The following is a 22,165-nucleotide window of genomic DNA, read 5'->3' as shown; positions in this document are numbered from 1 at the left end:
AATCCTTTATAACTATCTTCAATATTACAGTATTTCAAACCTATGTTTCTAAATTGAAGGACTTGTCCTTGTTTTGCTCTGAGCTTTATCCATATTTTTGTCATTTTTTTCTTTTTTTTTATTTGACTGAATGCTTTTATTCTTTTGATAAGTGTAACTAAATTAGGAAATTTTTATTTTGATTGAAGTTATGAAAAAAGAAGACCATTTCGTCTGTCTGCTCTGCTGACATTAGGTAGACAACTATCAACAATTTGATGCTGGCTAAATGGACAACAGACAAACAAACATTTAACCCTAACCAGGCATTATAACAAATATAGATGACGGATATGTAAAGGGTTTAATTTTAGAAGTGATGTTAGCGTTTTCATTCGGTCTTTTTTATTTTAGTGTTTTTTTTTTCGAGTTCATTCCATTTAAGCTCATTAGGAATTTAGTTGTGTCTGTTATCCTTGAAATGGCCAGTGGATGTGACTGACACAAAATATAGTTTTAAGGGGAAATCCGTGTTTGCCAAGTTAAAATTAATAAATAAAAGTCAATCAAAATTCAAATATTAAAAATGGAATAATTGGAAATACCTTAAACTAAGAAAAAAAAAAAAAATTCGGGCAAGGAAGCTATTTTGAAAATATTTAATCATATAACATAATGTGAAAAGTTTCAAAAAAAAATCCGTCATAGATTGTAGCACCCATTGCAAACTGGTAATACAGGATGAGATGAAAAAACTGCAACCAACTTCAGACTGTTGTCATTTCTAAGCCACTCGGCCGACAGCTGTTAAAATTATTACAGCGCACAAAAGCACAAGTGGCTATCATTAGAGATTGAAAGATGAGCTCGGGGTAAAGCCGCTATGCAAGAACTTACATCGCAACAGAAAGAAAATAGACTCAAATAGCAAAAAAGATGCTTCGCTTGGCCGAAAGTTGTGAACTGCCGAATTTGGTCTTCTCCGATGAGAAAACATTCGTTGTCCACAAGTTTGTAAACAAACAAACAAAATGATCGTGTTTACTTGCCAAAGAGGTCAGCTGAAAATGTGCACCTTCGGTTGGCCACCAGAACTCAACCGCCGGCCATGGTGATGGCGTGGTCGCTCTCCGCTCGTATTAATCGAAAATATTCTGGAGGGTGTATTAAAGCCTTTGGCATGTCAACATTTTGACCGGAGACCTTGGACTTTCTAATATGTACCATCGCACTCAGCACGCGCCACGCTTCATTTCCAGCGCACAATGGCCACCAAAATCTCCGGATACCAATCCTTTGGAACATTGTGTCTAAAGTATTTTGGAAAGCAAGGTTGGCACTAAAAAATACCAAAATACCGCAGAGCAACATTCAGGCAGCGTGTGACGGTTCATTGGCCGTTTGAAGTTTAGATTCGAACAAATCTAAACTTATTCTAAAATTTAATGATATTTCCGACATTTTTGCTTTTATTCAATAAAATTAAAAAAATGTAAAAATTATGCCGTTTGATTTTGTTGCAGTTTTTTATCTCACCCTGTACAGAATTTGAAACAATTTCGGTAAAAATGTCGCTAAAATCATCACAATACCGACTATTGGGAGGTACCGTAATATGGAGGCTATACGAAAACGTGGACCGACAGGACCCATTTACGAACTTAACCTTCCTACTGGTAAACTATGCATGAATGCAAAATTTAGCCTTCAATTCGTACAGTGGAGGGTGTAAAAATAAATTTCCCTTCGCTGCGCCATCTATTGATTGTAAAACGCACTTTATCATTTTAATTGTGCCAATAATACAATAGCTAATACAACAACCCGCCATTTTAATAATAACAATAAATTCCTATAGATGTCGTCTTTACCCTCATCGTCTAGAGCCAATAGAGATAGAGACTCCAGACCTTAAAAAAAACTCGCTCGAATTTTTACAAAGAGTGAAGCTAATTTCAATTGGAGCGAGAGGACTCCTGGGAGCAGAAAAAAATCGAAAAGCAACTTTTTTCAATGTCGCTCGAATAGGAGTGTGCATATTTTCCTCGTTTTTAAGGTGGAGCAAAATTCGTTCAAAATCGAACACATTCTACTCTTACCGAGCAGTCTTTATACCCTACACCACAAGGTGGTCAGGGTATTATGTCTTTGTGCATTTGTTTGTAACAGGCAAAAGGAAATGAGATAGACCCATAGTTCCTTTTGATGATCTGCAAAGAATCACATTCTGAGTCGATTTATGCATGTCCGTCCGTCTGTCTGTCCATGTATTTTTGTAAACAAAGTACAGTTCGCATTTATTGCCCTATCCAGATGAAATTTTGCACAAATCATTTGTTTGGCCCAAGGACGAACCCTATTGACATTGGAGATTATCGGTCAAAATTTAGATATAGCTCCCATATATATCTTTGTCCGATTTGCCTTTTATTGTGCACCAAACGTGTAATATCAGACAGAATAGTATGTAATTGTACAAATACAACCAAATTAGGCCTGAAAATAAGTATGTCAAATTTGATCGAAATCGGTTCAGATATAGCTATAGCTCCCATATATATTGTTCATCCGATTTGTTATTTTTGTCCTCCGCAGCCGTAATATTCACTCTGTAACAACAATATTTGGAGAAATATATCAAATACAGCTCAGAAATACATTTGCTAAATTTTATCGAGATCGGTTCAGATTTGGATATAGCTCCCATATATAACTTCGTCCGATTTACCTTTTATTGTCCACCAAACGTCTAATATTTGTCCAAATGGGATGGAATTTGGCACTTACGACCGAATTGAGACTAGAAGCTAGTATGCCAAATTTGGTGAAGATCAGTTCAGATATAGCTATAGCTCCCATATATGCTGTTCATCCGATTTGTTATATTTGTTACCCACAGCCGTATTATGCACTCCGTAACAACGATATTCAGGGAAATATATCAAATACAGCTCAGAAATATCTTTGCCAAATTTTATCGAGATCGGTTCCGATTTGGATATAGCTCCCATATATACTTTTATCTGATTTCAAATGAATTGTGCACCAAATGGGCAATTCAAATCCGAATTTAAAAGATACAAATGCTTCGGCATATTTAGTCCTTTGAACTTTAAATCGTAATTATAATCATAACGTGTATGATTGAATTCTCCCATAGAAACTTTAAATTGTTATGCGGAGCCCTACTAAATTAGCAAAGTGGTGTAGGGTATCATAAAGTCGGCCAAGCCCGACTTTTGGACTTTTTTTACTGTTTTTTTTTTTTTTTTTTTTTTTTTTGGGAAAACGTATTTTTTCAGCCTTCAGTATATAGTAGGCTTTCCAGGGAGTCTTCTAATCTAAGAACGCAATTGCCTAGGTATTTTCCACACAAAATACCATAAAGCCAATATCGCTTGATAAATAATCCTTAATCGCTATGTCGATTAGTCGTCCATTGTTTATTTTCCATCAAAAATGTTGATATTTTTATTTTCTAACCAAAAAAAAAAAAATGTCAAGTACAGATAAACCCCATCTCATGTTACCATGAGCATGAGTAAATTAAGTTTCGAATTCCAACAAAATACAAATTTCAAATGCAACGCCTTACTCATGATCAAGGGTCGCTTCTGGCCTCTTCAGACGAAAAAAAAAAAATAACACACCATCACGACATACCTTTGCTATCAAATCGAATTTCCAAATCTGTAGCTATGTATATGTTGGTGTATTCCCAACAAGCACATGTATTTGAAGCTAGGTCCACCAATGCTTATCAAAAATCGAAAAAAAAAAAACACAGATAGAATTGGTTTTTTTTGGTACAAGTAGAGAGTGGCGACCAATGTCGCAACGTTAGTCTGTTGCAGGTGCCGAGAGAGTAAAGAACACAAAATAAAAATCTAATCTTAATCGCCAGTTGGTTTTATTAGAAATCGACGCGTTATCGTACCGTTCAAAATTCAAAATTGTAGTAACAACAACGAAATTGGAAAAAAATAGTTTTGAAATTTTTGTTGTTAATATTTTTAAGAGCGACACACATAAACAAAAGCCAGACTAGAGTCAAGGGCTAAGAAAAGGAATTACGGATTTAAACAACATCGAAACTGAGAACAAAATTAATTTAAAAAGAATTCAATTTTTTCTGACTGTGATATAATTTAAAATTCCTAAAAATAAAAAAATAAAATATTTCAAATCATTACAAATTAACATACATTTGTTGTTAATTACAAATTTTTAAGTTACCTCAATTGTAAGAGATCGTACTTAGTTGGTCCAACAATTTCTTGGGTATGTGTGTTTTCAACTTTTGCCTGTATGGGTGTATGTGTATGTGTTTGAAAATATATATTGACAGCTGATCTCTTTTTGTTCTAGGTTCAAAATTCATAAATCTTGATGCAAATAATATAACCTAAGTCCCGTCCAAATTATCAACAGTAGCATGATGTCACGTACCGTACGGTAAGTATTGCCTGCACATAACGACAACAGCAACAAAATCATATCTCGTATGGTGCGATAATCTACGAAATTTTAGAAAAATCTACCAAAAAAAGTAGAATTTGTTGTCAATAGAAGTCGTTAGAGAGGTCTTTGAAGACCTTCCAGAAGCTCTTTTGCATTTAGAAGACCTTTAAAAGGTCTCTAAAAGACATTTTTAAAGGTTTTGTGTGCATACGAGACCTCAAAAAAGCCTTTTGGGTATAGAAGAGTATCTAAAGATCTCCCATATGTGTAGATGACCTTCAGAAGCTATCTTCGTATGGTGCGATAATCTACGAAATTTTAGAATAATCCACCAAAAAAGTAAAATTTGTTGCCAATAGAAGTCGTTAGAGAGGTCTTAAATGCTTTGATGACCTTCCAGAAGCTCTTTTGCATTTAGTAGACCTTTAAAAGTTCTTTAAATGACATTTTCAGAGGCTTCGTGTGCATACGAGACCTTAAAGAAGCCTTTTGGGTACAGAAGAGTACCTAAAGATCTCCCATATGTGTAGATGACCTTCAGAAGCTATTTTCGTATGGTGTGATAATCTACGAAATTTTAGAATAATACACCAAAAAAAGTAAAATTTGTTGCCAATAGAAGTCGTTAGAGAGGTCTTTAATGCTTTGAAGACCTTCCAGAAGCTTTTAGCATTTAGTAGACCTTTAAAATGTCTATAAAATACATTTTCAGAGGCTTTGTGTGCATACGAGACCTCAAAAAAGCCTCTTGGGTATAGAAGAGTACCTAAAGATCTCCCATATGTAGATGACCTTCAGAAGCTATCTTCGTATGGTGCGATAATCTACGAAATTTTAGACTAATCCACCAAAAAAAGTGAAAATAAAATTTGTTGCCAATAGAAGTCGTTGGAGAGGTATTCAAGGCATTAAAGGCCTTCCAGAAGTTCTTTTGCTTTTAGAAGACCTTCAAAAGGTCTCTAAAAGAGGCTTTGTGTGCTTACAAGATATCAGAAAAGCCTTATGGCTATAGAAGAAGTCCTAGAGGTCTTCCATATGTAGACCTTCATATTTCTTGTTCCGTAGGCGTGTGATAAGGCTGGGCTTTTTTTTGAAAATTCGTACCAAATGGGTACGAAATGTACTTCGAACAATCATAGTACCCATTTTCAAAAAACACCACGAGATCTCAAAACTAGCGATAATCTACGAAATTTTAGAATAATCCACCAAAAAAAAAAGAGTTGTTGCCAATAGAAGTTGTTTGAGTGTGAGTATTCAAGGCACTAAAGGCCTTCCAGAAGGTGTGGTGAACTTAGAAGACCTTCCAAAGGTCTATACAAGACATTTTCAGAGGTTTCAGATGCATAGAAGCCTTTTGGGTATAGAAGGGGACCTAAAGGTCTTCGATATGACTTGTTCCGTAGGTGACTGATAAGGATGGGGTTTTTTTTTGAAAATTCGTACCAAATGGGCACGAAAAGTACTTCGAACCATCACTGCACGCAAGTGCGAAAACACCAGCAGATCTCAAAACCAGATACCAACAGAGACCTCACTTTAAAATTTCTGGAATCCAGCTCTATACATTTACTGAATACCAAATTTACTGAATACCATTAAGCTCTTTTTGTATAATTTTAGTACTCCGCAATCCAAGACACCTACAGTTATCGGTTTAAGATATAGCCCTTCACCCAATACCCAACTCTGTATCAATTAGTACTTTTCGAACAATTATCTTCTCTCAACAATAACACTGACATCCATATCAAATTTCAAGATTCCAGCTCTACCCCTTTACCTAATACCAAATTTAGTACTATTTAGTACTTTAGTACTATAGTACACATTTCCAAAACCACTTCCATATCTCAAATCCAGATACCAACAGAGACTTAATACCAAATTTCGACATTCCAGCTTTATTCCTTTACCCAATACCAAATTTAGTACCACTTAGTACTTTTCGAACAATTATAGTACGCATATCCAAAACTGGTACCTTCTCTCAGCAACAAACACCAACAGTGACATCCATATCAAATTTCAAGATTCCAACTCCATTTCTTCACCCAATACCAAATTTAGTACTATTTAATTTATTAGTACACATATCCAGAACCACTTCCATATCTCAATTCCAGATACCAACAGAGGCCTAATATCAAATTTCCGATTCCAGCTCTATTTCTTCACCCAATACCAAATTTAGCACTATTTCGTACAATTATAGTTCACATTTCCAAATCAACTTCCATTTCTCAAACCCAGATACCAAAAGTGACCTAATACCAAATTTCGGCATTCCAACTTTATCCCTTTACCCAATAACAAATTTAGTTCCACTTAGTACTTTTCGAACAATTAAAGTACACATATTCAAAACTAGTACCTTCTCTCAGCAACAAACACCAACAGTAACATCCATCTTAAATTTCAGGACTCCTGATCAATTTCTTCACCCAATACCAAATTTAGTACTTTTCGTACAAAAAATAGTACACATTTCCAATACCACCGCCATATCTCAATACCAGATACAAACAGGGAATTAAAACCAAATTTCGGGATTTGTTACTATTTGGTACTTTTAGTACGAATTTCGAAAACAACATCCATTTCTCAAACCCAGATACCAAAAGAGACCTAATACCAAATTTCGGCATTCCAGCTTTTTCCCTTTACCCAATACCAAATTTACTACCACTTAGTACTTTTTGAACATTTAAAGTAGGGATATCTAAAACTAGTACCTTCTCTTAACAACAAACACCAAACAGTGACATCCATATCAAATATCGGGGTTCCAGCTTTATCTCTCCACCCAATACCAAATTTAGAACCACTTAGTACTTTTCGTACAATTATAGTACAAATTTCAGGATACCTGCTTTATTTCTTCACCCAATACCAAATTTAGTACAATTTAGTACTTTTTGATCAACTATAGAATACATTTCCATTTTCCACCTCCACATCTCAAACACAGATACCATAAGTAATATAAATATGACATTTCAGAATTTTATCTCTAACCCTTCAACAAAGACAAAATTTAGTACCATTTAGTACTTTTCGTACAATGATAATACACACTTCCAAAACCACCTCCATATGTCCAGCCAACACATAAACAGCGATTTTTATGCCAAATTTCAGAATTCAAAAACTATCTGCTCACCCAATATCAAATTGTACCAAATATGGTACTACTTTGTACTTTTCATACACTTGTATTACACACCACCTCTTTATCACAAACCTACCACCAACAGAGGCCCCAGTACAACATTTCAATATTCCAGCTTCCCCCGTTCACCCTAAACCAAACTGTTCCAAATTTTGTACCATTTAGTACATTTCGCATAATTAGTACAAATTTTCAAAACCACCGTAATATATCAAACGTATTTTCCCAAACTTGATTCTTATACGAAATTTCAAGTATTTAGTTCTATCCGCTCACATAATACCAAATGTTACCTATTTCGAACTTTTCGTAATCTTTGACTACGTATTTCCGTATTTCCCAAAACCCTTTGGTACATCTTTCCTGCACTCCATCAGTGACTCTCATTCCAAATTTCAGTTCATAATTCATACCGTTTGTCCAACACAAAGTATACAATTTTTAGTACATTTTAGTACTTTTCTTAATCTTTTAGTACGAATTTCCAAATACCCTTTGGTACATCTATCCTACACTCCATGACTTATTCCAAAGCTCTATCCGTTCACATAATACTAAATGGTACCATTTTACAAGTTTAGTACCATTTCAGAACTTTTGATAACTTTTTAGTAAAAAATTTCCAAATATTCTTTGGTAGATCTATTCTGCACTCCATCAGTGACTCTCATTCTAAATGTCAGTTCATAGTTCATACCGTTTGTCCAATACAAGTATAAAATTTTTAGTATATTTTAGTACTTGTCGTAAACTTTTAGTACGAATTTCTAAATATCCTTTGATGCATCTATCCTGCACTCCATCAGTGGCTCCTTCTCCTAATTTCGTACCCTTTTAGTACCAAATTTGAAGTTTTTAGCTCTATCCGTTCACATAATACCAAATGGTACCATTAAATAACTTTTAGTACCATTTTAAAACTTTTAGTAGCTATTTGGTACAAATATCCAAATATCCTTTGGTAGATCTATCCTGCACTGCATCAGCGATTCCTATTCAAAATTTCGTCCCATTTTAGTACGGATTTCCAAAACCCAGCAGGCGATTCAAATCAAATCTCTTGAAATTCTTGTAAAATATGAATATATTTTTATACCCTCCACCATAGTAAGGAGAGTAAACTAAGTTTGTCATTCCGTTTGTAACACCTCGAAATATACATTTTAGACCCCACAAAGTATATATATTATTGATCAGCATAAAATTCGATGTCGATTTAGCTATCCGTCTGTAGAAATCACTCTAGCTTTCGAACGAATTGAAGTAGGTTGATAAAATTTTACTCAAATGCATATTATGTCTGGAGGACTTTTGATATTTAAAATGGGCCATGTAGGTCCAACATATAACGGTACCTCCCGATATTCGGTATTTCCATGATTTTAGCGTCATTGTTTCAAATTTGGTATTTGAAGTTCGAAATGGATACTTAAGCCTATGACAGAAAAGTGTCTGAGCAGGTCCCTATTTTGGTATAACCCCCATATAATAGCACCTACCTATATTGGTGATTTAGCTACATTATTCACTGATTTTTTTTTTCAAGTTTCGCATTTGAATATTGTAATGGCTTATGACAAAAGTTGCCTATGCAGGTCCACGTCATCGTTTAGACTCTAATATGACGGCAGAATTAGGTATTTTTAAGATTTTAACAGAATTTTTAACGGATTTTTTTTTTTTTTTGAAAATTGTCAAATTCGTTTCAAATGGTGGAGGGTACTCAAAGTTCGGCCCGGCCGAACTTACAGCTATTTTACTTATTTAACTACTCTTTTATATATATGGACCTTCATAAAATTTTATCTTTACGACTTTTTTTATTAAATAGGCCTAGCATGAGTCCCGTACAATCCAGACGAGGTCTCCTGGATCGATGCTTGACTTCCAAGACTTCTCACGAATATCTTATCAGGCAATGTAAATCAAATATCTTAAAATTTTTGAAAAAATATTTTTTTAAAAAAGTTCAAGATTCTGGGACAATAGGTGCTTGAAGTCGGTTTTCATAAAATCTTCCCTATTTTTAAAAAAAATATATATTTTTGAAAAAAAAATTTTAAAAAATAACGAAAAGATTTTTAAAAGATTATTTCCATATACCCCTATAATAACCCTGCCACCCCCTGTTCTATATATTTCCACCTTTATATGATACAACTTTAGTAATCTCTCTCCTCTCTCTTTTCCTTTTTCTCCAGATACTTTAAACTAATCTACATGGCCGCCGGCATACTGATGAGCAATGCCGATATTTGCGAAACCGTCGACTCCATACAAATCGCACCACGCGTTGAAATGAAAGAGAAACAACAGCAGCAACAGTTAGCGAAAAAGAAATCACGTCTTGCCATTGAAGATAAACCCAGTGTGGAGAAGAAAGGTGCAAATGGATCAGGTGGAGGTGGATGGTTACCGAAACTTAGCCTAACCAACATGGTGGATCGCATCAAGACGCGCATACGCCCCCACTTGCCCGACTTCAGCTTGTGGGCATTGCCCAGTTACGTCATTGATTTTTCCACAAATCTCATTTGTCGTAAATTTATTATCAACAGTGACTGTGATGTTATTTATAAATGAATCGAGAAGATAATAGCTTTAAGAATTAAAATAAAACAATTTTTTAATAGAAAATAATTGCTTAAAATAGTGAAAAATAGAAAAATGTGCCATAAATAAGGAGAAATTAAATGAGAATGTGTTTTAATCTATTATGGGGTAGGACTTATAAAACACACAATTTTTGAAAAGGAGTTTTTTAAGAAAAACTGAAATGAAAATGTGTTTTTATCCATCAGAGGGTTTATTAATAGAAAGTGGACTTATAAAACGCAAGATTTTGGCAGAGGGTTCTTAAGATTTAAAAAAATCAAAAATTTTAAAATTGTTCCCTAAAAAAATGTTTCTGTAAAAAATGTTTAATTTCTTGAAAAAGCTTTAAAAAATGCTCGATTTTTGGTATTCGAAATATTATATATTTTTATATCCTTCACCTTTGGAAAGGAGGGTATACTAATTTTGTCATTCCGTTTGTAACATCCCTAAATATTCGTCGTAGACCCCAAAATATGTATATATTCATAATCAGCATAAAATTCTAAGTCGATTAAACGATGTCCGCCTGTCTGTCTGCCCGTCCGTCTGTCTGTTAAAATCACGATACAGCCCACATTATTTGACGTAGAGCATCAAAATTTAGCAGAACAATTTGTATTGTGTCTAGGATGGTGGGTATTGAAAATGAGATATATCGGTCCACGTATAGTCCCCATATAATGGTAACTCCTGATATTCGGTATTTTAATTTTTTTGTCACATTTTTTTACGGATTTGTCCAAAAATTGGTATTTGTTGGTCATAATGAGTCCCAGCTCCGGTGGCGAAACATTGCATGTATGGGTCCATGATTTGGTATAGCCCCCATATAACAGTACCTCCCGATATGCTCTATTTTGTTGATTTTTGCCACATTTTTTTCACGGATTGCTCTGAAAACTGGGATTTGTGGTTCAAAATGGGTCCTAGTTCGTGTGGCGAAACATTGTATGTGTAGGTCCATGCTTTGGCTCCAATATAACGGTACCTCCCGATATTCGGTATTTGGATGATTTTCGCCACATTTTGTTGACGATTTGATTAAAAATTGGTATTTTTTGGATAATAATGGACTCAAGCTCCGGTGCCGAAACATTGTATGTATAGGTCCACGTTTTTATATAGTCCCATATAGCGGTACCTCTCGTTATTCGCTATTTTGATGATTTTTTTTTTCACATTTTCCATGAATATGTCTAAAAAGTGGTATTTGTGGGTCCTCTTCCCTAATAAACCTCCTCCTTCTCAGCGACTGTTGCCAGTAACTTCTGGGTCACATGCCTCTCCAGCTTTGCCCAATTTTCCCAAGAAATTGGTTTGGCATCTTTGGGTGCCTCTGATGCTAATATTGAAAAGTTGGCCACGGTAGGTATTGATTAAACACCCCCTCCCCCCCAAACATCACTCGTATTGTTTGAAACCCTCTTTTGCAGCTCAATGGTAGGCCTCTTCTCCGAATCGAAAATCATTGGTGGTCCTTTTTCCGCGTCGAAGATTATTGGTGGTCCTTTTCTCCGAATAGAAGACCATTGGCTCTCCGAATCGAAGACCGTTGGTGGTCTTCTTCTTCGAACTGAAGACCATTGGTGGTCTTCTCCTCTGAATAGAAGACCAATGGTGGACTTGTCCTCTTCTTCTCCGAATAAAAGACCATTGGTTCTCCGAATCTAAGACCATTCGTGGTCTTCTTCTCCGAAAAGTAGACCATCGGTCTTTTACTCCGAATCTATGACCATTCATGGTCCTTTTCTTCGAATTAAAGATCATTGGTAATCTTCTTCTCCGAATCGAAGACTATTGGTGGTCTTCTTTTTCGAATCGAAGACCAGTGGTAGTCTTCTTCTCCGAATAGAAGACTTTTGGTGGTATTCTTTTCCGAATCGAAGACCTTTTGCGTTTTTCTTCTCTGAGTCGAAGACCTTTGATGGTATTTTTCTCCGAATCGAAGGCTAACGGCGGTCTTCGTATCCGAATCAAAGATCATTGGTGGCGTTTTTTCCGAATCGTAGGCTATTGGTGGTCTTCTTCTCCTAATCGAACACCATTGCAAGTCTTCTTCTCCGAATAGAAGACTTTTGCTGGCATTCTTTTCCGAATCAAAGACCATTGATAGTCTTCTCTGCGCATAGAAGACCATTGATGCTCTTCTTGTCCGAATTGCAGACCGTGAGTCTTCTTTTTCGAATAGAAGACCCTATATCTTCAATTCCGAATTGGAGACCACTGATCTCTTTTTCCGACCGGAAGTCCATGGGTCTTCTTCTTATTCGAAGAAAGGATAACCTGTCCTCTTCCGCCTTTTATATAAAATCTTGCAACTATTTCTAACAAATCTCCTCCTTCTTAGCGACTGTTGTTACGAACTGCTGGGTCACATGCCTCTCCAGTTTTGCCCAATTTTTCCAAGAAATCGGTTTGGCATCTGTGGGTGCCTCTGATGCGGATATTGAAAAGTTGGCCACGGTAGGTATTGATTACCCCTCCCCCCCAAACATCATTCATATTATTTGACATTCTACCTCTCTCTCTTGTAGCTCTATTTCTTCACGGTGGAATTTGGCCTGTGTCATCAAGCGGATAACTCTTTCAAAGTCTATGGAGCAGGTCTGCTAAGCTCCGTGGCCGAGCTGCAGCATGGCATTACAGCCAAGAAGAAAATAAAGAAATTAGATCCCGAGGTGACGTGCCAGGAGGAGTGCATCATCACATCCTATCAGAATGCCTACTCTAATACCGATTTCTTTGAGGAGGCCAAGGATGCATTTTCACTAATGCCTCTCAAATTTTATTTTCACACTTCATAAAATATTGGAAAAATAATTGAAACTATTTTTTTTCAATTTCCAATATTTTCCATTCCAAGCTTAGCGAAGGTCCTCTATATCCGGAACACCTGTGGAGTAGTAAATAAAACTGAAGTTTTTCAATTCTTATTCCATGTATATTTGTATGTCTGTGTATGTATGTAAATATATATATATTTTGGTATAATACATTTGAATAAATTGTAACATTTATAAGTTTGTATGTGTGTGTGTCTTTGGTTAAGCAATTTACAACATTTAGAAATATTTATTATTTTTTTAATTTTTTCTAGGATGAGAATCTAAAATTTTCGATTTTTTGTTTTGGAAAAACATACATAAAATTATTAATTCTTGGTCCCAAGTAGTCTCACATTTCAATACGTTTTAGGTTTTACTCATTATCATCTCCCACTTATTTTTCATTGAGCTCCTCTTCCAAAGGATTCATAATTATCGAATGTTGTGAAGTATCCGAGTTATCAGGACTTATGGCATTCTGGGGACTACGATCCCCTTTGACATTCAAACTGGTCTGCAGCATTTTAGCAATACTATCGACATCCAGGGTCTCATCGGTGGCAGAGATTTTTCTCAAAGCCGAACAGACAATACTCAAATCACCCTTCAGTTCACTGACCACAGCGGTGATTTTCTGGGCATTCGACAGGACCTCAACGCTTTGGGTATAGGGATTATAGCGCACACCAAATGGGCGTTGAATGCTCTCAGCAAAGGCCCTGTAACAAAAAGAGAGAGAGAGAGAGAACTTCATTGAAAAATTTTCTTTGAGAGAAAAAAACTCCCCATACCTCATTTTCTCCTTGGCCTCCTCAAAAGAATCCGTATAATAGTAGGCATTCTGATAGGATGTGATGATACACTCCTCTTTGCAGGTCACCTCGGGGTCGAATTTCTTTATCTTCTCCTTGGCTGTAATGGCATGCTGCAGTTCGGCCACGGAGCTTAGTAGACCTGCTCCATAGACTTTGAAAGAGTTATCCGCTTGATGACACAGGCCAAATTCCACGGTGAAGAAATAGAGCTACAAAAGAGGGGGGTAGAATGTCAAATAATACGAATGATATTTGGGGGGGAGGGGTAATCAACACCTACCGTGGCCAACTTTTCAATATCCGCATCAGAGGCACCCAAAGATGCCAAACCAATTTCTTGGGAAAATTGGGCAAAACTGGGATTGGCCAGAAGAGGCATGTGACCCAGCAGTTCGTGGCAACAGTCGCTGAGAAGGAGGAGATTTATTAAACGTAGTTGCAGGATTTTATATAAAAGAGGGAAGAGGACACGTAATCTTCTATTCGAAGACGATGACCCATAGTCCTCCATTAGGAGAAAAAAACAGTGGTATTTTATTCGGAGGAGAAGCCCATGGTCGTGTATTCGGTCCCAGGATCTTCTATTCGGAAAACCCAGGGTCTTCTACTCGGAGAAGAAGGCCACTAATGGTCTTCGATTCAAAGAACAAGACCATCAATCGTCTTCGATTCGGAAAAAAATACCATCAATGGTCTTCTACTCGGAGAAGAAGACCACTGATAATTTTTGATTCGAAAAAGAGAACCAGCAATTGTCTTCGATTCGAAAATGAGAACCAGCAATTGTCAGCAAGTGGTCAGTGGTCTTCTTTTCGAAGAAAAAGACCTGTGATCTACTATTCGGAGAAGAAGACCACCATTGGTCCTTTATTAAAAGAAGACCACCAATGGTCTTCAATTCGAAAAATGAGAACACCAATGGTCTTCAATTTGGGGAAGAAGATCACCAATGGCCTTCTATTTGGAGTAGAAGATCAGAAATGGTCTTCTATTTGGGAAAGAAGGCAGCCAGTTGTCTTCTTTTCGGAGAAGAATACAACCAATGGTCCCTGATTTGGGGAAGAGGACCACTAACAGTCTTTGATTCTGAGATGAAGACCGCCAAAGGTCTTCTATTCGGAGAAGAAGACCACCAGTGATCTTCGATTCGGAGACGAAGACAATCAATGGCCACCAAAGGTCTTCGATTCGGAGAATATAACCTTCTTTTCGGAGAAAAAGACCACCAAGGTCATCGATTCGGAGAATATGTAATTATTTTCGGAAAAAATATGAAGGACCGATTCGGAAAAGAAGATCACCAATGGTCTTCAATTCGGAGAAGAATACCACCAATGGCCTACAATTCGGAAAAGAAGACCAGCAATGGTCTGCGATTCGGAGAAGAGGATCATCAATAATCTTAGATACGGAAAAGAAAACCAGCAATGGTCTTCGATTCGGAGAAGTAGATCACCAATGGTCTTCGATTCGGAGCAGAAGTACACCAGTTGTCTTCGATTTCGGTAAAGAAGACACCATTTGTCTTCGAGACAAAGGAGACCACCAATGGTATTTGATTCGGAGAAAAGGACCATCAGTGATCTTCGATTCGGAATAAAGGATCACCAATGATATTCGGAGAAGAAGACCACCAATGGTCTTCGATTCGGAGAAGAGGACCACCAATATTCGTAGAGAAGGATCTTCAATTCGGAGAAGAAAATCACCAACGGTCTTCAATTCCGCGAAGAAGTTCACCAATGGTTATGGAAAAGAGGACCAATAATGGTCTTTGATTCGGAGAAGGTCACCCTGGTCTTCCTAATGAAGAACACCAAAGGTTTTCTTTAAGGTGGATCTATATTTAAGCGTGAAAATGTTTTCTCTCAATACTCACGGCTCTGGTGTGTAGAACGGATCCGACGAATGTCTTATATACTGGGTACAATGGAACACGCGAAAAGCCAAGCCAGACAGGAAATCCCTGGGCGACAGATAACCAGCCACGGGTCTCAACTGGAAGCCAGTCTTACGCTTTAAATATGTACTAACATCCTGCAATTGGGGTATGTTATCCTCACGATAGCCGCAGTATTTGACCAACTCTGGCCAATTTTCCATATATTCGGGTACCGCATACTTCACATACAGACGATGGAGTTCATTGAAAACGGTACCCCTTAATTTTGAGAAGAAAAAAAACATTTCTAAATGAAGGAACTTTTTTTGATAAAAAAAATATGAACTTACCAGGTTTTGACCTCCTCAGGAGTATACTGGACTCTGGGTATGGGATTGCCACTTAGGATATACAAAAAATTACAAAAAAAACAAAGAAACAATTAAAAACCTTCACAACAATTTTCCCCTCCCACTTACTGCTTAAAATTCATGGCAATCGAATAGAATTTCTCACGACGTTTACGATAGACGGGATCCTTAAATCCAGGATGATCAGCATCCAATTCGGAACCATACATCAGCACATTTTGGGCTTTGTCCAAATCGGCAATTTTGCGAGGAAACCACATCATATCACCAAAGTCTGAAATAAGGGGTTACATAAAGACATCCTTTAAAAAAGAATTTAAATACCCACCAAAGCTTGAGCATGCCGACAAAGATGGCGCCCGAACCAATGCACTCTTGTCCACTGATGTGAAATTTACCGAATGCACTTCACGATTCAACATCTGCAGCACCTGGTCCAAACGTTTCGGATCACATTCAACGTCGACCACAACATCGGCCTGAAAGATGTATCGTAATGTAGTGTAGAGTATAAAAATATTAATAAAAAATATTCAGTGAATGGTTACATATTTTTCAAATTCCCTAAGATTTTGGCATAGCATGGAGAAATTTCAAAACATTCCATTGAGACCACTTCGTCCGGAAAATGTGGCCAAGACCTTTAAAACAACTGAAATCTTTGGTTACCGCTACGCTATGGAAACATTTCTCAGTTTAAATTAATTTCATTTTCGATTTATTATAAAAAAAATATTTTTCAATTTTATTATAAAAAATCGTTTTTCAATAGACATTATATCAATTTCATTTGCAATTTAAAACACAGATTTTGTAATTTAATTTTTTTTTCACTTTCTATTTCAATTCTTTTTAAGTTTCGACACATATTTTAGAAATTATTCTTAAAAAGCACATATATTGACTTCAAGAAAAATTTTTTATATTAAATTTTAGATTCAAATTTTCATTAAGACAATCTTTTTTTTTTGTAACAACAATGTTACAAATTGTTGAAGCACTAATAAATAATGTGGGTTGTATCGTGATTTCAACAGACAGGCAGACGGACATCGTTAAATCGACTTAGACTTTATGCTGATCGTGAATATATAAATTTTATGGGTCTACGACGAATATTTAGGCATGTTATAAACGGAATGGCAAAGTTAATATACTCTCATTTTTATAGTGGAGGGTATAAAAATTTGAATAAGAATTCGAATTTGAATAAATCTAGTTTTAATTAAAAAAAAATCCAAACCATAATAGAAAAATCCGAGTTTTAAATGAATACAGCTTAAATTTAAAAATAAAATAAAAATAATTTGAAAAACATAATTTTGAAATGTTAAGTCAACATTTTCAAATTTGAAATACAACTGAAATCGATAAATTCCATATGAAAATTACATTGATTCGATAATTCCAACGGGAATATGTACGTATTTGTTATCTTTTTTTATGTATTGGAAATTTTAAGGAGAGATTTCTATATTTTTTAAATTATATGTTTTTATTGTAAACGTGATTTTTTGGTTCCTTCAATTATTTCTTTCTTGATTTTTTTGGGTTAAATGGAGTAATAAAATCGAAGCACTAAAATTTCATATGATTTTGAGATAAGTCTTTTTCATGGTCTTCTGACAAATTTTGTTTAATAAGGAAAAAGTGCATTAAATTAAAAAAAATATTCCTGGAAGACCACCATTTTTGATAAGGAGGTCTTGAAACAAAATCCTGATTGAAACAAAATTATAATAAATCTACAATTCCTTAAACACTAAAAATAAAAAAATAAGAAAAACAATATTCCTAAAAAACACAATACTTTGTCACTTAAAAAAGGTTCCTAATAATTCAGGAATATCTATTTCTAGTCAAGAGGTGCTTAGAAAATGATCTCAAAAATGTTTTTTTAAAAATTCTTGATTTCAGGTCTAAAGTCCCATGAAAAAAAGTTTTCTTAAAAATCCTTGAAAAATCGTAAAAAAAACATGAATTTTGGTCAGCAGATTATTACAAATTTCTTAAATATACAAGATTTTATTTAGGAAGACCTTGGGATTTGTCTTTTTTTTAATTCACGATTTCAGGCCAGGAAGTCCTTAAAAAATTCTTACATTTAAAAATACATTCTTTAAAACTCCACGATTTAGAGGCCCTTCCTAAAAACCAAAGATTTTTGCTTCAAATGTTTTGGAAAAAAAATAATTTTTAATATACGATTTATTATCAAAAGGTCTTTAGAGAATCTTTTTCCAAACATTTACGATGTCTTTAAAGATGTTTTTTTGTTTAAATTAACGAATCTCCTTAAAATTCCCATGATTTTTAGTCAAAAGGTCCTTGAAAAGCAATCTCAAATTTTTTTTCTTTAAAAATTCGTGATTTTAGGTCTAAAGGTCAATGAAAAAAGTTTGCTTAAAAATCTTTAAAAAATCGCAAAAACAAATACGTGAATTTTGTTCAGGATAACCTCAAAAAAATTCTTAAAATACAAGATTTTATTCAAGAAGTCCTTGAGACTTGTCTTTTTTTTTTTTTTTTTTTTGAAATTCATGATTTCAGATCAGGAAGTCCTTAAAAATAATTCTTATAATTAAAAAAATCATTCTTAAAACACTAGTATTTAAAGGTCCTTCCTTAAAATTGACTATTTTTTCTTCAGATATTTGGAAAAAAATGTAATATCCGATTAATTGCCAAAAGCTCCTTAGAGAATATTTTTTCAAATATTTACGATGTATCTAAAATTTTTTTCTAAAATTTACTAATATCCTTAAAAACTCACAGTTTTAAACCAAAAGGTGCTTGAAAAACAATATTAAAAAAATGTTTCTTTAAAAAGTCTTTATTTCAAGAAAGTTTTCTTAAATATCCATGAGTTAAGTGAGGAGATTCTGAAAAAAATCTTATAATACAAAATTTTATTCAGGAAGTTTTTGGAATTTAAAATAATTTCAGGTCTGGAGGTCCTTAAAAAATCATTCTTATATTTAAAAACCCACTTTTAAAAGTTTAAAAGCGATTTAAAAGACCTTCCTTAAAATTTACTATTTTTGCTCAACAGGTTAAAAAAAATAATATTTGATCTATTGTAAAAAGGTAAGTAAAGAATATTTTATTTTTCAAAAATTCACGATTTAAGACCAAGTCATAAAAAATGTACTATATTTGGAAAGAATGTCCTTGAAAAGAAACTGTCTTAAAGTATCAAGTCCTTAAAATAATTTTTATAAATAAAAAATCCATTCTTGAAAACTATTCGTTTTAGAGGTCCTTCCTAAAAATTGACAATTTTGTCTCAAGAGGTTTTGGAAAAAAAAGGTAACATCCGATTTATTGTCAAAAGGTTCTGAGATCATATTTTTTTGTCCAAAATTCACGATTTTAGGCCAAGACATTATTTGAGAGGCGTTCCTTGAAAAAAGTGTTCCTGCTCTTTTTTTTGGTCGAGAGGTCCTTGTAAAAAATATTTTTAAAAACTTCACAAGTTTTAGTCAGGAGGAACACATGAAACATTTTTAGAAAATCCGCAAATTCAGAGATGAAAGCCTTGTAAAAAACTCATAAAGATCCACGATTTATGGCCTAGAGGACCTTATAAAAACTTTTTTTTGATTTAAGGTCAGCAGTTCTAAAAAAGTTTTCTTAAAATGACCATATATGTTTTTAACCATAATATGTTCCCAAACATCCAGGACATTTGGTCAAGAGGTACTTGAAACAGTTTCGTAAAATATCTACGACCTCTGGCCAAGACTTGATTGAAAATCCATGACTCTAGGCCTAGAAGTCCTGTTACAAACTTCACTATGCCCTCTTAGCGAAACTCAATCATCCTTCAGTTGTTTGGCAATAGACTCCCAAATTTTACATCGTCTGAAAGGGATAATCTGCCGCCAGAACGTTTACAATGGACTTCCTGCCATCCTAGATTCCTTAAGATAAATCCTGTCAGCTAATTATAGTATTTTCTTAATTTTGTATTTCAAGGATTCAATTATCTTCTCTATTTCAGAAATATTATCATGAAAAATTTTAAATTTCTGAACAAATGAAAAATTAATTTTTGATGCTCTGATGCTTAATTATTTTTTCCAAATGTGAATCCCCACCTTCAGGAGTTCGAAAATGATTTCGATTTGACAGGTAGTCGACAATAGATACCCTGCATTCAGTGCCTCTCTAATATTCAACCCACCTATAGTAGAGCCCTAGCTTTCTGTTCCTCTAAAATGTGCTCCTAGGATTAAGATTGTGTATTGGGGAAATTCCTATATGTTACATAAAAACCTAGCATCCTTAAACAGAATAATTGTTCAAGATTTCATTTTCAGCTTTTCTTCTAAGAATATTTTATGAAAAATTCTAAATTTATAGGCAAATGCGGAATATTTTCTCTTATCCTCATTTTTAATTTCCAACATAAAGAAATTTTACTCCAAGCTTCAAGGTCTTCAAAAATAAACTCCCAACTTTGAAAATAGACTCCAAAAATTTACTTCGCATAAACGAGAATCTCAGCGTTCATGTAGTCTAGATTAAATTCTCTTCAGTAGATTTTTAAGATCTGTTTTCCGTTCGTCGAGATAGAATCGCAACATAAGCTCTTCTAAAAAACACTCACAGTGTAAGTTTGGTCTAGAAGCGAAATGCAGAATTTCGCCTTTCTTTTTAACTACTTTACGACCTTTCTTTTCCTAAATAAAGAATTAAAATTTATAAATTAATGTGCCCCATATCTACATCCCTATACATGATCTGTCAGATTTTTTATCGGCTTTTATATCCGACTCTGGAAAAAAATTGCACTCACAAAAAAGTGTAGCACCCAAGACACCAAATTTAGCAATTTTCTCAATTTTATCTCTTGAAATTCCTCTCCTTTTCCACTTCACTCCGTTTTCCCACTTACCTGATTGGTGGTATTCTCCAATGGCGATAATTCCAAATGCAGCACATTTATGCCCAACTCCTGAAAGACCTGCAGAGCTCGGGCCAAATTTCCCACTTGATTTTTCAGCGTAAAAATGATCGAAACTCGATCGCCGGGCGAACATGGTGGTGGCGGTGCACTTTCATTGGCATTCATCAGCGATTTATTATTATGCAATCCAGGATTTTCCTGGGGAGGTAACAAGACAACAATGTTACTTCGATCAGTGCCATTGCGGGACTGTATCTTTGTAGCGGGTTGTAAATCTTTGTTCGCATCACTTACAGGATTATCGATGGAATCTTTTTTATTGCGTGGTCCATGCAATGGACTGCCCTGTTTGACAGCCCATTCCTGTTCACCACTTCGATAGAGCCAGAGACCCAATAGACTTTTGCCGGATGCACTCATTTTTGGGGTTTTGAAATTTTTATTTATTTTTTTTTTTCTTCTTTTAATTCAATTTTTTTTGGAAACTTTATTTTCAAATTTCTTTTTTCTTCTTTGGGCACTGATTTCCACCGTCAACCGTAAACAACACCACAACGTTCGCCACGACTTTTCAACAAGAACTGAAAGAGTCCTGCATAGCCTGTTGGGTTTTTATACCCATGCTGGAGCATCACACAACTTCATTCTACACACACACACTCAAACATACACAGACACACATATAAAGCTGAGATAACATAAGTTGTTACAATATATCTATCGTTAGCATTTAAACTTTCCCATACACACGAGTACTCACATACATATATAAATATTCATTGGCGTTATAGAATCCCCACCCCCTGACACAGTATTGTGGATATGTTTAATGGCATGTGTGTGTGTTGGTTAGGAGTAGGTTTTTTTTTGGGCCACTTGTTGCAAGTTCCATGTCATGATTCATTCATTTCTATCGTTGATTGATAAGATTAATGAATCAGGATCGCTTAGGGATAGTTTAAGAAGCAGGTCCATAATGACCCATAACAACTGCATTCGGGTGGTACAATAAGGGTCGTCGGGTCGTCCAGTAAGCCACCTAGGAAAAACTCTATTATACTCGCCTATAAGGACTCGTGTCAGCTCCCTGAATACAGATAGTCGAAACTAGACTCCCTGCCCACCCCTCAACTCGTCTAAAATAAACTGT

General features: G+C 35.1%; 2 protein-coding genes across 3 annotated transcripts; one reads left to right on the top strand and one right to left on the bottom strand.

The window, feature by feature from the left end:
• Nucleotides 1–3,810: 3,810 nt before the first annotated feature.
• Nucleotides 3,811–10,306, top strand: LOC101892924 (uncharacterized). The gene is made up of 3 exons (XM_059119499.1): nt 3,811–4,260; nt 4,348–4,434; nt 9,814–10,306. The coding sequence occupies exons 2-3, from the start codon at nt 4,415–4,417 to the stop codon at nt 10,193–10,195; spliced, it is 402 nt and encodes a 133-aa protein (XP_058975482.1). The 5' UTR covers nt 3,811–4,260; nt 4,348–4,414; the 3' UTR covers nt 10,196–10,306.
• A 2,844-nt stretch (nt 10,307–13,150) lies between these two features.
• Nucleotides 13,151–21,582, bottom strand: LOC101893101 (tryptophan 5-hydroxylase 1). Of its 2 annotated transcripts, XM_059119849.1 has the most exons (9): nt 21,310–21,582; nt 21,004–21,213; nt 16,432–16,582; nt 16,212–16,377; nt 16,083–16,133; nt 15,730–16,011; nt 14,131–14,257; nt 13,827–14,059; nt 13,151–13,754 (listed from the first exon to the last, which is right to left on the bottom strand). In XM_059119849.1, exons 1-9 carry the CDS (start codon nt 21,433–21,435, stop codon nt 13,430–13,432), a joined length of 1,671 nt encoding a protein of 556 aa, XP_058975832.1. In that variant the 5' UTR covers nt 21,436–21,582; the 3' UTR covers nt 13,151–13,429. The 2 variants fall into 2 exon arrangements, with proteins under 2 accessions (XP_058975832.1, XP_058975831.1); XM_059119848.1 differs by having other exon boundaries at nt 21,004–21,582.
• Between the last annotated feature and the right edge of the window lie 583 nt (nt 21,583–22,165).

This window comes from Musca domestica, unplaced genomic scaffold, assembly GCF_030504385.1.
Source record: "Musca domestica strain aabys unplaced genomic scaffold, Musca_domestica.polishedcontigs.V.1.1 15, whole genome shotgun sequence".
NCBI lineage: Eukaryota > Metazoa > Arthropoda > Insecta > Diptera > Muscidae > Musca > Musca domestica.
This window is presented reverse-complemented; position numbering and strand designations above follow the sequence as displayed.